We start from the raw sequence: 17472 nt of genomic DNA, 5'->3' as shown, positions 1-17472 counted from the left end.
TAGTGCTGACCTTTCAGTGCTGGGTCAAAAGCTGAACTGGAAGATCTTGAAGTCTCTTCCAACCAAATATATTCTGTGATTCTGAGTTAGGTACAACCAAAACATGAAGGTTTAAAGTTCCTTCTATTTACCTTCTGCTTTTTTTTTGAGCCACAGGGATGCTTTTGGGTAACACATTCCAGCTTCTTTCGGCAACTACAAGGGCTACACACCTCCTTCAATTTTGTTTTCCCCACACCAAATGCCGAGACCCCTTTTCAAGTCCCTCTCTCCTTGTGCCCAGAGCACCGAGCACTGGGGAAGCCATTCAGCAGGAGCTGAGCAAAGCAAACCGGGGCCGAGGGAGGGCGGTGGGGCACGGGGGCGGTACGCAGCGCAGGCACCGCAGTGCTGCCCTGCCCACCGTGCATTGGCACCCCCTACAGACGTGGCCACCGCCCCTACAGCATAGCCCTTATGCACTGCCTGCGGCCAGGGCCATTGCATCCCCTGTAGATCACACCGGCCGCTTACAACGCCGACCGCCTGCAAACCGTGCAGCCTGCTCCTGCCCAGCACCGGGCGCCCGCAGCTCGCACAAGCGCTGCTGCGCCTCCCCTACAGCCGGCGCACACCCAGCCCCTGCAGGTCACACCGTGCAGCCGCAAGCCCTGCAGCCTGCTCCCGCCCAGCACCGGGCGCCCGCAGCTCGCACAAGCGCTGCTGCGCCTCCCCTACAGCCGGCGCACGCCCAGCCCCTGCAGGTCACACCGTGCAGCCGCAAGCCCTGCAGCCTGCTCCTGCCCAGCACCGGGCGCCCGCAGCTCGCACAAGCGCTGCTGCGCCTCCCCTACAGCCGGCGCACGCCCAGCCCCTGCAGGTCACACCGTGCAGCCGCAAGCCCTGCAGCCTGCTCCTGCCCAGCACCGGACGCCCCTACAGCCTATAGGGTACGCGCACCCTCCAGGCACAGCCCCGCGCTCTGCCCCCTGCACAGACGCGAGGGTACCGGCCTGCGCATGCGCATATCCTCCCACCCTCGCGGGCCTCCGCTTCGGCAGGGGGCGCTGTCAGGCGGAAGTGCGCCGCGGTTTCCGCCCGTCGCGGCTGAGTCACAGGGCCGCGCCGCCTGCTCGCAGCCGTCTGCTCGCTGCCGCCCGGAGCCGAGCCGTCCCGTCCTGTCTCGCCGCCATGCCGCTGGAGAACCTGGAGGAGGAGGGGCTGCCCAAGAACCCCGACCTCCGCATCGCCCAGCTCCGCTTCCTCCTCAGCCTCCGGCCCCGCGCACCCGACCCCGCCGCGCGCGACGAGCTGATGGCGGCCGTCCGGCTCCACAGTGAGTGCGGCCTGGTGTGGGCAGCCGCCTTCTCCTCCCCCCGTGGAGCTGGGGCGGCTCTGTTTGTCGGTCTCCGCGTCTGTCCAGAGGCGTGCGTGCGTAGGCGAGGAGCCAGTCTGACTGTCTCTGCTTTTATCCCAGGGTGGGTGTGGGGGGTGTTGACACGTTTCCCAGCTGGAGAACATCAGTCATAAAACCATAGAATGTTTTGAGTTGGAAGGGACCTCTAAAGGTCATCTAAGCCAACGCTCCCTGCAGTGAGCAGGGACATCTCCAACTAGATCATGCTCCTAATCGGTCCCTGGGGCATGAGCAGTGTGAGAGAAGCAGGGGTGGGGGAATTGGGGAGGAGGAATGGGGCTTTGGACCTCGGGTGTGGTGCCCTGTCCCCAGCTTTGGCTACGTGCTGGTGTTTTAAAAGACATTAGTTGAGTACTCAGGCCCATTGTGCTTGGGGTCAGGTAAATAGTAAGGCAAGCCCAAGTGTGAGAGGTGTAAAGAGAGCAGTGATAGGAAAGAGCCAGCAAAAAGAAGCCAAAATCACTGCCTCTGTCATGTTTGGAGTTAATAGGTACCTGTCTGTAGAAAGGATGTAGCTGTCCGTGCCAATCAGTGGTGCGGTCCTTCAGCACTCTGCTCTAGAAACATGTACACTCTTGTCGCAGCAATTAGCAGCAGAAGCCTTTCTGCTTTTCTTTCAGATATGGCTCCATATTATGAAGCGCTCTGCAAGTCTCTGGAGTGGCAAATAGACACAGATCTGCTGAACAAAATGAAGAAAGCCAATGAGGAGGAATTGAAACGACTTGACAATGAGTTAGAGGATGCGGAAAAGATCCTGGGGGAGAGCGAAATCCGAGATGCAATGATGGCCAAAGCTGAGTACCTGTGCAGGATTGGGGACAAGGTGGGTTGGCAGAGGCTGTATGGACTCTCATTAAAAACACTGGGACCTCCACTGGCAGGTTCCAGTGAGCACCAGGCAACTTGCAGTGGATTTTCTCTATGGCACAACTTGGAGATGGATGGGAGATAGAGGAAGGTGTTACTGAAGTTCAGATTGTTGAGAAAAAGCAAAACATGTCGCCCTTGAAATGAAACATTTTTTTTTCCTTGAAAAGGAAAAAAGTTCTTTCCCATTTGTTTTTCATAACATTTGCAGATGTTATTTTTCACTTTCATTACCTCTTTAGACTTTTCTAAGGTGTTTCTTGGTGCCGTGGGTTAGTTGTTTGGGTGGTGTTTGATTGGTTGATGGGTTGGACGCGGTGATCTTGAAGGTCTCTTCCAACCTGGTTTATTCTATGTATTCTATTCTACCTAGTCCAACTTCAAGTTACAGAATAGATTGTCAGAGCCCTTAGATTTTGTAGCAAATTGGAGGATCAGCTTTTGCCTTGCTTTAAACTTTGATTCTTTAAGACTGTTCAGAATGCATCATGTTAAAGTTCTGGGGGAAAGTGCCAAAGTCAAGATTATCAGAAGAAGATAAATGTATTTACAGCAGACATTCTGTAAATATTCCTGGTGCTTTTCATGTTCTCACAGTAGAAAACTCCTGTCTTCTTTAGGAGGGAGCTCTGACTGCCTTCCGCAAGACTTACGACAAAACCGTGGCGCTGGGACATCGTCTGGATATTGTCTTCTATCTTCTGAGGATTGGCTTGTTTTATATGGATAATGACCTCATCACACGGAACATTGAGAAGGCAAAAAGGTACTGCTTGGACTGAGTGCAAGTTAAAGCACTTTGCAGACAAGCCATAACAAAAGAAATGGAAGATAAATACCTTGATGTCAAGGAATTACTGAGACTTGATTGCAAGACAGAATCACAGAGGGGTGGGTGGGTGTTACCTTGTACTAGAGGGCTTCATAGTCCAGGTTCTTTTTTAAGGAGGAATCACAGAAATGGTAGGGGCTGACATTGGGAAGAGAAAAAAAGAAGTTAATATTTTGTGCCAGCTATTTTCATAGAATCATAGAATCAATAAGGTTAGAAAAGACCTCAAAGATCATCAAGTCCAACCTGTCACCCAACACCTCATGACTACTAAACCATGGCACCAAGTGCCACATCCAAGCCCCTCTTGAACACCACCAGGGATGGTGACTGCACCTCCTCCCTGGGCAGCACATTCTAATGGCTAACAACTCTCTCTGTGAAGAACTTCCTCCTCACCTCAAGCCTAAACTTCCCCTGGTGCAGCTTGAGACTGTGTCCTCTTGTTCTGGTGCTGGTTGCTTGGGAGAAGAGACCAATCCCCTCCTGGCTACAGCCACCTTTCAGGTTGTTGCAGACAGCAATAAGGTCTCCCCTGATCCTTCTCTTCTCCAGGCTAATTTTCTAGCAGCTGACCTGATTTAATATTGTAGCCTACCCCTTGCTCCCCTTTTCTCCCACTTTCTATTCTGTCACTGTTGGAAGACAGTTTAGGGTGTGAAGGGATAATACAATAAAGTGCAGCACAGGATTGCCAGGTGCATCCAGCAATGCCACATACATGGCTCTGTGAAGTGGCAGCATTTGCCCTGGAAGCAAGAACTGTGTGAGCACAGTGTGCTTCGGTGCAGCTGTCCTTCAGTTTCCACTGCTGGCTTCAGTGTCTGTGCTCCCAACATGCTGAACTCCAGTGGTTCCTGTAGCAAGCTGTGATTTCCAGTCTCTTTTTCTGGTGCCATGAGACACCAAGGTTCTCCCAGTTACTGTGTTCTTTGGGCAGTGATTTTTTTGTGTTGCCTTCTAAGCAGACTTTGCCCTATGCTTCTGCCTACAGCCACATCAATTTTGTGTTACTGTGATTCTTGAAAAGGGGCAACTTTGAAACTTTTCTGTGCTGTTAGTAGGACTGCTCCTATTTCAGCATCACAGGCAGGGGAAATACGTTGCTACAGCTAAGGCTGATGGTACTGTTACCTGCACATCTCAAAAGATTGTTGCCACAACTTCAGAGGCTGTAAACTTTTCCTTTCAGTTGAAATTTGCAGTGTGTAAAAGCATCTGGCCTCTCGTGTCCCAAAGAAGCCCCTTTCCTGTCCCTGACAGGCATGCAGTGCCTGAACTGTCTCAACAGGCTGCAACATAAAACAAGTTATTCTTTCCTGACACAGCACTTCAGGACATGGCTTAGTGGTCATGATAGTGTTGGGCTGGCTGTTGAACTTGATGATCACAGAATCACAATATATCTGGTTGGAAGAGACCTCCAGACCATCCAGTCCAACCTTTGACCCAGCACTGAAAGGTCAGCACTAAACCACATCCCTATGCTAGGTCTACACACAGCTTAAACACCTCCAGGGATGGTGACTCCACCACTGCCCTGAGTAGACCATCCCAATGTTAGAGAACCCATTCAGTGAAGAAATACTTCCTAATATCCAGCCTAAACCTCCACTGGCACAGCTTGAAACCATTTCCTCTAGTCCTGTTGCTTACCATCAAGGAGGAGAAGAGGTTGGCTCCCTCTTCAACTCCAGCGTCCCTTCAGGTAGTTGTAGAGAGTGATAAGGTCTTCCCTCAGCCTTCTCTTCTGCCCACTGAACAACTTCAGATCTCAGAGATTTTTGCCAACCTTAATGATTCTGTCATTCTTTAATTACATGGTTGATTGACTGCACTACTTTCCTATAAGTTACTAGATAATCCATTGCGATAAGCAAACATTTCTTTTTGTTCTATTTTAAGTCTAATAGAAGAAGGAGGAGACTGGGACAGGAGAAATAGACTCAAAGTGTACCAAGGCCTTTACTGTGTAGCAATTCGAGATTTCAAGCAAGCAGCAGAGCTCTTCCTTGATACAGTTTCAACATTTACATCCTACGAACTCATGGATTACAAAACATTTGTAACATACACTGTCTATGTCAGCATGATTGCGCTGGACAGGCCTGACCTTCGGGAAAAGGTAAGCAAAGCAGATGGAAACACACCTCAGACACTTTAAACTCTTTTTATCTCCAGGCTGAAAGTGATGGTACTCAAACAAGTTTGTTTGCTTTCAGGTGATTAAGGGAGCAGAGATTCTGGAAGTGCTGCACAGTTTGCCAGCTGTACGGCAGTATCTCTTCTCTCTTTACGAGTGCCGTTACGCAGCCTTTTTCCAGTCATTAGGTAAGGCTGTGCTTTGTCCTGCAACACTACTCCAGGTGCTTTAGTTAATTGTTTCAGATCATACACAGCTTTTGTTGAGTAGCTGCAGTCTATAGATTTAGCACTACTAGTTGTAAAAAAAAGAAAAAAAATTTGTTGCCTTGTTGTTGGTTTTGGTTTTTCAACAATGACCTCAAATTTGTGGCTGTTTTGGGTTTTGAAACAAAGTTTCACATACAGTAAGCTTTATGTACAATCACATCTGATTAGGTACAAAATGTCTGTAGAGCACTGTCTTACCTGAAGAGGCAGGTCAGGTGGGAAAGCTCTGAAAGGTTTTTATCTTTGAAAGAAGTTATGGCACTTGGAGCCTGAAGGCCTGGAAATCTCAACCTCTGAGAGAAAACACATAGACAGTTTTCATTGTTGTCACCATTGGCTTTCTGCTCTGCTTTCTAAGTTGAAGGGTGACACTGAAAAAAACTTCAGAAAACTCATTCTTGCCAGTTCTCAGAATGCTTGTCTAAATCTGTGATACTTAGAATGCAAGACAATGAGGTATTTAAAATAAACCAAAGAGATCCCTTTGTTTTGCAGAGGTCTAGGTCTGCTGAGATTAAGAGCTAAGGGCAACATTTTTCTAGTGCTGGCTTTATCACTAGCTGAACTGAAACTGTCAGGAGAAAAAGCCTGTAAATCCTTGTAACTAACGCCAGAAGAGGCAGTTCCAGAAAGTTCATGTTGTTTCCTTACCCAGCTTTGCACAACAATGTTTCTGTGAGTGGTCACGTACATAGCACTGCTGTTCCCAGCACCACGCTGCTCCCCTGGTGACTGCAGATCCCCCAGACAGTCCTGCTACTAGGAGGGCCTCCTTCACACCCTGAAAGAAGGAGTCCCTGCTGACAGAGAGGGTCTTACTAGCTTTGCCACAATTCTGTTTGCACATTGTTGCTGCTTCTGGCTCGAGAGCTGATACAGGTTGTACTGACTTCCTTCTGTATAATGTCAAATACCTTCCATATCCTGAAGTACACAAGAACACCGCAGGGTTATATTCACACTGATTACTTATTAACTGGTGCTATGGGTTTTATTTACTTAAATGATATTTTACATTTCTGAGAGATTACTGACTTTTTGTTCTTTTCAGCTATTGTAGAGCAAGAGATGAAGAAAGATTGGCTGTTTGCACCTCACTACCGATACTACGTGCGGGAAATGAGAATTCATGCCTACAGCCAGCTCCTAGAGTCCTACCGGTCACTGACATTAGGATACATGGCAGAAGCATTTGGAGTCAGTGTAGAATTCATAGATCAGTAAGTTAATTGCTTTTACATATTCATAAAGATCTCACATTATGATTTTTAACTATTTATAATCTTATTAAGAATAAAAAATCTTTGTTCTGCTTTGATTCTAAACGTGCAAAGTTACGTTTCTGTGGAAGAGCCTGGCTAAATTTAATTGCACCTTAGGAAAAGAAAGTAATCCGTTTGCAGTCTCTCATGACTCTTCCACTCCAAGTGCTGTATGAGAAACTAGTCTTTTAATAAGAACTTTGTTCTTCATACTGCTCTATTGACCTCCACATACCATGGAACTTGAGATGGTAGAGGATGACTTTTTTCACAACCATATGAATCAATATTAGGTTGGAAAAGCCCTCAAAGATCATCAAGTCCAACCTGTCTACTCATGACTACTAAACCATGGCACCAAGTGCCACGTCCAATCCCCTCTTGAACACCTGAAACTTACCTTTGGAGATACACACATTTTACCTACTCTGCAAGTCTTTATCTGGTTTTGCATTCTGGTTTGTGGGCAGAATCCGATGGGTTTCACTTAAATCAAACAGCCTGCAGTCTCAATTTGCAGTTCTTTTCTAGCATAAAAGCAGCAGATTTAGGTCATGATAAGAACTCATGGGAAATGAGAAACTGACTTTTACTCTACATACATGAGATGCATTGCTCCAGGTGCCCTCACAAGCCATTCTTCTTTTACAAAGAAGCTTCAGATTTTCTAACAGAAAAGTGTTACAGAAATATGAAATCTGCTGGAAATATTCAGAAAGTAATTAATAGGTGTTTCAAGAGAAACCACACACCATTCAATTCAAAGGTAAATGTTTTAAAGTAATACCAGTTCTTATGCTTGCCAGTAATTTATTACTAGTTAGAACTTGTCTTACTCTTGATCACAAGAACGTTTTCTTTTACCATCAGTAAAGTGCTGCAAATAATCAGATTAGGCAAACCAGTAATTAAAAAACATCAGCATATTTAGAGCTACTGGAGAGCTGGGAACTATTAAGAGACTTTTCTAATGAGTCAACTGGCAGGAAGCTACTTACCTCAGGATAAATTCCAAACAGGCACACTACATGACTGCTACCTTTACATACATTGCTGAGTGATAAATTTCACTAACTCAAGTGTGACGCTTCGGCCTGACAAGAAAGTTTTGTATTCACAGTGCTAGAATGATCATTCTGATGTGTAATGTCCAAGCTTTCATAAGAGGAGGATGTGTAAGATACAGGCTTCAGGAGTAGTGTGTACTGTTGTAATAGCAGGCTCAGTGCTGCTGGGTCTGCAGGTCCTTAGTGAAGTGTGATTTGACCAGCTTTTCTTTTTCTGTGCTTAGGGAGCTCTCAAGATTTATTGCAGCTGGGCGGTTGCACTGCAAAATAGACAAAGTCAACGAGATTGTAGAAACAAACAGGTATGGAATCGGTTCCCAGAAACAGGCTTTGACAGACCAGTTGAGTTCTGTGTATTTTGGTGACACTTGCTACAGAAATGTAAAGCTGCTTGGTGTAAAACATGCCCTTACTTTTCAACTTCCTTGTCTTTTTTTGTTCCCCACAACTCCTAGGCCCGACAGCAAGAATTGGCAGTACCAAGAAACCATCAAGAAAGGAGATCTGCTGCTAAACAGAGTTCAGAAACTTTCCAGAGTAATTAATATGTAACTTTTTTTTTTCTTTTAATGCAAGGGAATGCAAACTTTAGGTGTTTCAAACATTTTGGAGGTAACCTATATATATATTGTATAACTTGGTATACTGTAGGTTAAAACAATGCTAGTGGGAGAGGTAGTGTTTTTACTTTCCACTTCATTATGTAACCAATGTTCTGTTTTGGTGTATGGAGCCCAGTTCATTTATTAAATGTATGATACAGTTGGTGATCTCCTGTAATCTCCTTTGTTCCTTTACTTGGCTACGTATACAGTGTTCAGCTTTTAACAGCAAAGCAGGGGTAGGATCTGTGAACAGAGAACTAATGGTGATCCTGTGCTTGCTTTTTTAACACTTCTGTATTTCAATCAAAGAGGAAAAGAATCAGCAGCATAATAGTAAAGTAGATAAAAGCCTTAGCTGCCCAGACAGGACAAACTGTTTTTACAAGAGGACTGCAGCTTAAGAGAGAAGAAATAAGGATGGAAATTACTGTGGTGAAGCAGTAATATGACCACCAAGACTGAGGACTGGAGCATCTCTGAGGAAGAAAGGCTGAGACACCTGAGGCTGTTGAGACTGAGGGATATCGGTATCTAAAGGGTGGGTGTCAAGAGGATGAGGACAGGCACTTTTCAGTGGTGCACAGTGTCAGGACAAGTGACAGCAGGCACAAAACAGAGCACAGGAAGTTCCATCTAAACATAAGGAAAAGCTTCTTGCTTGTGGGGGTCATGGACCAGGCTGCCCAGAGAGACTGTGGAATCTCCTCTGGAGAGATTCCAAACCTACCTGGATGTGATCTCATCCAGTGCTCTGGATGACCCTGATTTAGCAGTGGGGTTGGACTAGATCATCTCCAGTGGTTCCTTCTAACCCCCACCAGGCTGTGATTCTGTATGTGTGGACTCCATCTTTGGGAACAGGTTTAACTAAGTAGCCTCTCCATTAAAGGATGATTTTTGCCAGCTGTTTAAAAGAAGGGCAGCACATTAGCAAAGCCTAACTCCCTCTGTTAGACCTGCAGATGTCAGAATGAGAGGAGGAACAGTGGAAGATCCCACTGCAGAGATACAGCTGATAGATACGGTTAGGGGGTTACGATTTCTTCACAGCTGCTGAGGAATCAATGTTCCAAGTGGGCTGCTGCTATACTGATGACACATGGTTTCTGGCCCTGGCAGAGCCTACAGCAGCAGCTGTTTACCCTGCTGGCTTGGCACAGCTCAAGGTTTCTTCTTCCCTCCCAAAGAAAGTCTGTGACTTGGTTCTGTTAGTTGTTTGATGCCACTGCACTTAGCAACGGAGTCCTGGCTTTACCTACAGCAAAGATCCACAAAACAAATCTTAGGCTCTCCATTCAGCTTAAGTATTACCATATATATATGTTAACTGTAAGTTAAAGGGAATAGAGACTTAAGAAAACCAAGGGGAAACAGGCTTTATTCACTCCAAAAAACTCTTGCTGGTATTTTAGTGTAGGTAAGAGCAATGGGAAAAACCAAACAGCCAACCAACCAGAAATGCCCATGCTCTGAGGAAAAGAAAGATCCTCAGTGTGCTGTAAGGTATTTGCAGAGCTTTCAGCTTCTAAAATTTTATTGTAACCAACCCTACCATCCCATGGGGACCAAGTATTGCAGGATCTGGTGTTCTCTGCTGAGGTGGGTGAAAAATCAATGCTCAAAGTAGAAGTGCTCTTGCCCTACCAGAGAGCAAAGATGCCCTTTAAAGATCCTGGCTTACCTTGCTCATTTTCTGATCTCGGCCTCCATCCTGTATAGGAGGATCTGGGAGAACCCTGCAGGGATTCTTGACAAAGCTTTTTAAGCCAAGGCCTGGCAAGAAAATCATGGTAATAAACAGGATAAAATTCCAGACAGTTGTAGCTCCTCACATCCACAGCCAGGTGCACAAAGTGTAGCCACAGTAGTGATTTACATTGCTCTCCTGGAAACAAGAAAATGCAATCTGTGCATAGTTCTTTTCCATAGAGTAGGACTGTTGAGGGGTCCAGGGTGGTCAGGCTTTGAGCTGACCCAGTTTTTTTAACTGCCTACTTCAATTTCTATGTCAAATCAGAAGCAATAGGATTTCTGCTTCCTTTAAACCCTGAAGTAACCTGAAGTTACCTTTGTGATAACTGTCCTGTAGTTGTCAGTTTAACCTTTGGTTTATTTCATCCCATGAGTTCCATTTATTTAACGCTGATTGTGAGTGGCACTCTACACACACCCGTTCATGCCTCAGTCTTGACAGCTTTCCACGGATTTATAGTCCACATGCCAAAGTTGTACATTCTCTCTTGTAATTTAAGCTCCTGCAGTTCCTTGACCTGAGAGCACTCTCCAATTTCTCTTTGGAAGGCTGACTTCACACTCGCAACAAGGTAGCCAGACTCAGACACAGACTTCAAGCCTTGCTCTGCAACACATTCAGTGGCCCTGCAGTGGGGGATGGCAGGAAGGAAAGACAGGAGATAAGATGTTGGAGGGTTTGCCAGTGAAGCTCTGCTACAAAGTAGTTAAAATCTAGTTTGTGTGCAAACATTCTTTGGTTCAATTGCCTCTGCTGACCTGCCAGCAGCTCCCTTTCCTCTCACTGAACACTGGGCTCCTGAGGTTAAGGTCTAGCCTTGCAGACAAGAAGCAAGGAACTTGCTTTTGGAAGAAGTTGCCAGTTTTGGATGGAAGGGATGCAGGTAAAGGGAGCTCAGCTGCAAAATGGACAAAGAAAACTTCCAGCAGTGTCAGAGAGCACCTAGACCAAGCAGCAACACACTGTCCCTCCTGCTGCTGAGGAAAAGCTTTTGTAACAATATGGGTGCAGATGTCAACTCCAGACATTTCTTGTGGGCTTGGACAAAACTTTATGACTCCATTTCTCAGGCCGGTTTTCATCCTTTGTAATAAAGTTTGAATCTAGGTTAGTTTGTGCAACTTCAGAAAGGGTTTTCAAGATTGCCCTGAAATGTGGTGGGCCAGGGAGAACAAAAAAAACCACCAACACCCCAAACCAATACAAACCAAGCATATGTAGCTTTTTGGTGACAAAGATCCCATGCTGCTTGTTAGGAACAAATCCAGCAGCTAACACAGCTCTGAGCCAAAGCCCTGAGAAAAGCATTCAGTCAAATTAAGAGTCCCATGGTGGATCCTACAAGCCACGTGTGTTTGATTATTTGTTGCAGCAGAACACGGTAATAATGACCCAACAGGAATTTGCATTTCAATAAAGCCAATGGCGAACCCTTGTATTGGTTGTTTCGGTAGCTGGCATTAAGTAACAGCGGCCACAGAGAGCTTCAGTTTACAAAGGCAGCGGGTGCCAGGGCTGCTCACTGCCGGCTGGGCTGTACGCAGCAAGGGCGCTGTGCCAGCTTCACATCCCTGCCTCAGAGCCGCACATGCTGCGGGCGCGGGACCAGGATTCGGGAGGCTTTTCTGCCAAAGTCGGGTTGTAGCCTTTGAGCCCAGTATCTCCATTAGGAGAAGGCTGACACCTTCAGGTTCAGAGGACATGCCACCAGCTGCCATTTTAAATGCAAAAGGCATTGACAACATGCACGAGCACAAACCCATACACACAGAGAAGCTCTGACATTTGGATTTGCGTTGCACACGTTATTGGGCTCAAACTCCATCACCAAGTGACTCTTCCTGGATATAAACCAGAGTATTTTCATACAACACTATCAGTGACAGAAGAGAAACGGCTTCCGACGCACGTCACTGGCTCACTGGCTTCCACTCCAGCACCTGATCAGAAGGCAATTTGCATGACAAACCCCTTTACTGAGCTGATTGAGTCACAGGGAAAAGCAATGACTCACTGAGCAGCTCCGCTCTGTCCTGGGGTCAGGGCTCCCTGGCACTGCACTGCAGAGTGCTGGCAGCAGTGCCTAAAGCAGCAAAGAGAGAGAGGGGAGACACTGCAAACCCACACAGCTCCAAGATACCTCGGAGAGCTTTGAGTTATACAAGACAAATGTACCTTTTTCCTATGTCTTCACCTTCCCAGTTTTAGAGGACACCAAAGCCTACTTCAAATACAGTTAAATAGTTAATCCTTCAGTTCTGAGGCAGACACAGACAGCGCAGTCACAAACTTGCCTGAATGAGATGCCAGGCTGAGAGCTCTGTTCAGCTCTGCAAGCTCAGCTCCTGCACGCTTCTTGCTGCTGTCACTCACGCAGCCCAGCACAACCACCTTCAGGGCCAACAGCTTATAGGGTGGAGCAGAACTTAGAAATTCCTACCAGAAAAGAAAGATGTTTTCAGGAAGATAAGACAAGAAACATACAAAAACCTTGAGACAACACAGAAAGTTAATGGATAAATACTAGATGTACTCATAAAAAAGCAAAGCAGAACCTACCTTGTTGCCTGACCCCTGTTTATATCTTGCAGCATTTGTTCTAAATACTAAGGAAAACTTGTTATAAAGGGAAAAGAACAAACAAAACACTTTGTCGTGGGTTGAGTTGAATCTGCTGTTGATATTCAATACCACTCCACCATCACGCCAGCTTCAAAGTGGAAGTGCTGGTGGGAGCAAAGTATTGTGGGGCTTGAAGTTCAGATTGTAACATGAGAGGCTTCCTGTTTTGGTTGCTGCTTCCAGATTCCAATTTTTGGGGTGTTGGTCTTTTCTGCTGGGCTGGGTTATATGCATGGGTGGGGGGAACTGTTTTATCACTGGCTTCTGCTGCTGCTTCTGCATCTTGCTGCACTTTGCAGTCAAATAGGCTCAGGTAACTGTGCACTGTAGCAATTCCAGTACAACTCTAGCTCAACTCTTTCCCAGCCTAAAGGTTGGGTTTTGGTTTTTTGCTTTGGTTTGGGTTTTGTAGCATGGTTTTTTGTTGTTACTTTCCCTCCCATCTGTGTGCAGAAAGAGGGGGGGGGCTTGTGAGAGTGGGCTGTATTGACCCAGGATGTTATCATATAGATTTGCCATGGAATATCTATGAATTCTTATCCCACTATAAGGAGTTTTACCACTTTTACAAACCCCTCCTCAGCAGCTGTCCACTGCACATGGGCCCCAAGTCACACGCAGAGAGAAGCCTCTTGTATTTAACCTGTTGAATTCACACACTGGAGCTTTAAACTGTGGAAACACAGAAGACACATTTTTGGAAGGGAAATGAAAGAAGAATCACAATTGTTGGGACCATTCAGCATACCACATTTGGGGCTGTAAGAGCTGCTGCTCTTAGAAAACAATAAAGAAGGAACCTTAAGTAACAGAATACCCTTTGCACAGGAAAAACCCCATGGAGCTGATATAGGCACCTCCCAAAACCAGGTACCTAAACCCTGCAGGATGTACAGGACCAACCCTGCCAGGCTGGCTCTGTAGCTGCTCCTGTGCTGCTGAGGTTCAGCGACAGAATTTGAGCACATCCAGTCGTGTGAAATCAGTTCACATAGGCACCAACACAGGTCATGTTTTCCTTTAATGGTGAATGGCTTTATAATGAAGCAGAAACATATAATGTATTCCATGCAACCAACCTCATTTATTGAAAAGTCCTATTTTTATTGCCTTGTTTAGTAACATGTTTGTTCAACAAACTAATCTTCTCTTTTCTTTTTTTTTCATGAAGCAAAGCACAACTTTTTCTTATAAATAGTATAAATTATTTTATTTACAGAAACTTGTTACAAAACAAATAGACTATATATTTATTTTTTCTTTTTAAATATCCAAAGTAATTTTTCTATCCCATGACATTTGTTCATGTACTATACAGCAGCCAACACAGAGTTCAGCTGATCGGATGCTGTTGATTATGTATACAAATTATCAAACTATTCACACATTTTACACAGGAGATTGCTTTTAGAACCAGGCTCAACACCAAGCAAGATGCTTTCAAGGCCTACATTCACATTGACATTATGTAGTGCTCATTTTAAAATTCTCTTTTAAAACCTAAAATATCTTGCACAAAAGGTAAAAATTATTTTCTGCTGAACAGTGAAACATTTAAGAATCTTTCTAAGCCCAATTCCCTCCTCCGGAACAAGAACGAGTGAAAGACGAGAGAGAGATTCCTTGGCAAGAGAACTCTTACAGGAAGACGACTGCCTTAGAAATGTCACTTGGAAATCACATCTTTATTTTCTAATGGTTTTAAGAGGTACTTACTTTTTGTTTGTTTGCTTTCCTGCAATACCAACTATCTGGAACATTCCCTAAATCATTCATTTCATTTAGCAATACCTTCCCCACACCCGCAACAATCCCTTCCCGAAACGAGGCAGTTAAACTGCTGGTTAAAACCATATTTGAAACCCTTGGCGTTACATTAAACACAGGTTTTGTCCACGGGATTGTTCCAACACGAGGTGTTCCAATTAAAAGATTTATATTTAGGAATAAAAAGTTACCAGGATCATCCACTTCCTTTTGTCAACCCCTCTCAATAACCTCAGAGAATACATATATATGTTATGGGTGTCTGGGTGTGCATATATACACACACACACACATACACTCACACATATAGATGTATGCACACATGTATTATTTATAGGTGGAAAAAGCAAGCTCCATAAAATTTCAACTGAACATTCAAGTCTTTTAAGGAGAAGCTGTCTAAACAGTCCAAGCTTAAAACTAGTTAGATCAGGCACTTTCAGTTTTTCCGTTAGTTTTTAAACCACATGAGACCCACACGAATGCGCACGCACACACACGCACACGAACACTAAAAAAAGAGAAGCAGTGTAGTCACTTCACTAAATGTAGTCTTCTGGGAATCAGGCAACTTGATAAGCAATGCCATCGGGACCGTGTGGGGCTCCAAGCCTGCGCTCGGGTTCCCACCTCAGAACCCGGCTGCGGGCCGCAGCTCGCCTGTATCCGTTCCCCCGACACGAAAAGGGACACAGCTTTCACGACACGGAGGCATCCCTTAAGTTGCAAAAGTAGGCAATGTTTAACTATTGGCTTGGCAGTGAACCACTTCAAATTATAAAAAGGTATTTGCCTTTTCCCCCCCCACCCCCCCTCTTTTTTTTAAGCTTTTTAATTAATTAATAAATAAATACTAGATGATCTCAATTGTACCAAAACTGGATATAAGAAAAAAAGACCTGTGCAAAAATACATATTTAAATATGTACAATCAATTAACAAAATATGTCTTCTGAAATAGGGATACTTCAATATTTATAATAGAACAAGAAATTCCAAAATAAAGATACAAAAGTATGTTGTTTTGTTTTTTTGTTGGTTTTTTTTTGTTTTTTTTTTCCTGTTGTTTTGTGGGGTTTTTTTTGTGGGTTTGTTTGTTTTGTTTTTCCTTGTGTAATTCTTTGTTCATCGTTGCAGCAATTTTTGTTTTTTTGTTGTTTTTTTTTTTAAGGTTAAGAAAACTGCAGGAGTCATAACGAGAAGTTGGAAAGACTATAAAAACTGTATCTCTTAAATTAATACCAAAATCTGTCTAGAAACAACCCAGCCACTGCAAATTCCATTTTGCAAGGAAAATTAATTTTAAGCTCCCTTAACTATTTACAATAAGAACTATGTGACAATAAAAGCTTCAGGAACAATGTTCTGCTTGTAACCAAGATCTAAAACACGAGATTTAAGCATGTCTATGCTCAAGGGCAGACAGAATTTACCATGTTCTAACTCTTTAGTCCCAATGGCTTAAACCCACACGACAGAGGTGGCTGCAGACACCAGCCCTGCACGAGCAGCGATCAGGAATTCACTGTCCGGCACGTCTGCGCGCTATCAGAGCGACACCAATTTGCCATTATGCTTTCAGACCAACAGAACCTTAGAGAAGACAGAGGAGAGTTCGATCACAAATTCACTAGTGTTCAATCTTGCCAAATTTTTGTTTCCTTTGCCTTTGTGTCTACTATCAAGAGTCAAATTGCACTTGTGACTTACACTATCCTGAAGTGGAAGCTCTGCCCCAGAGACTTCATCAGAGCGTAGATTTCACTCCAAAATACATTTTGCTTTCTCTTTGTGGCATATCACTTTGGTTTGCATCAAACCAACTGCAATTCTACCAATCCTTTCAACAGGGCATCTCACTAAGTACAAATCCTTTTGTTCCTGAAAAGTTGTCTATTTTTAAAGTTTGCATAATAAGCGTCTCTAGTACGTTGCTTTCTCAGTGGGATCTTTCGTATCACTTCCAAGCTAAAGTGTCTGCATAGAGGCTTCTTGTTGTTTGTGTTGATTTTGTAGCAAGTTCAGGCTAAACTGAAAGCATCCTTAAGTAAACAACTAAGCAACTGCTACTCAGAGTGGCTTTGGATTCCCTGATGTACTGCTTGCCACCAGAACTGGGGAGAAGGCTGGGCTATGCAAACAACTGGACAGGCTCAGATTGTCTCTTCTCAGCAATAGCTGGTGCCCCTTTAAGGCAGGAAAAAAAACTTATCTTCTTGGTCAGTAATTTGTTTTCCTTTGCTTTAACTCCTTAAGAGTTTAATCAGTTTTGAGACTTCATCTGACATTAAAAAAAAGAAACTTAACAAAAACATCCAGACAAATCAAATCAATACAACAAGCCCTTTAGCAGAATTCATTTTTGAGGTGTTTTGAAGCCAGAAAAAAAACCACTTCCTAAAAATTGACTGGACTGTACAAACCTGTGTAAAGCCCCCTTTAGCCACAGAGCCTGGGCAGGTGGGGCATGACTGCTGCACACATCTGTGCTCCCCACTGAGCTCTGCTGTCAAACTGGCCTTTATTCCAGAAGTGTGAAAAAATAAAACTATCTTACTGACTGGTCGAGAGCATAGCGCGGTAACAATTTAGGTATACAAACAAGGCATAAAGAAACTGACTTCTGCCTCTCATAGAAAATATTTAAATACTTTAAATAGTTTTAGAAGGGCTGGTTTTACCAGCTGGAAGGCAAATCCAGCCTAATTTAACCCATATAGCTGTCATTTTAAATAACAAAGGCCTATGGTATACAGTATAGGTCAATAAATACCTTCTTTGGGCATAGAGATTTAGAGGTCATTTGCCTTTGTCTGTTTGATGGGTTTGGATCTTTGTTTTAAAAACAAAATGAACTTTTTTCTTCTGCAATCAAATCTCACCCCA

General features: G+C 44.4%; 1 protein-coding gene across 1 annotated transcript; it reads left to right on the top strand.

The window, feature by feature from the left end:
• The first annotated feature begins 1126 nt into the window (after positions 1-1126).
• PSMD6 (proteasome 26S subunit, non-ATPase 6) lies at positions 1127-8609 on the top strand. The gene is made up of 8 exons (XM_054161086.1): positions 1127-1315; positions 2017-2222; positions 2887-3032; positions 5004-5223; positions 5321-5429; positions 6562-6730; positions 8064-8141; positions 8295-8609. The coding sequence occupies exons 1-8, from the start codon at positions 1171-1173 to the stop codon at positions 8389-8391; spliced, it is 1170 nt and encodes a 389-aa protein (XP_054017061.1). The 5' UTR covers positions 1127-1170; the 3' UTR covers positions 8392-8609.
• The last annotated feature ends 8863 nt before the right edge of the window (positions 8610-17472 follow it).

This window comes from Dryobates pubescens, chromosome 1 (genome assembly GCF_014839835.1).
Source record: "Dryobates pubescens isolate bDryPub1 chromosome 1, bDryPub1.pri, whole genome shotgun sequence".
NCBI classification, from domain to species: Eukaryota; Metazoa; Chordata; class Aves; order Piciformes; family Picidae; genus Dryobates; species Dryobates pubescens.
Note: the sequence above shows the minus strand (reverse complement) of the source record. Positions and strands in the feature narration are given on the sequence as shown.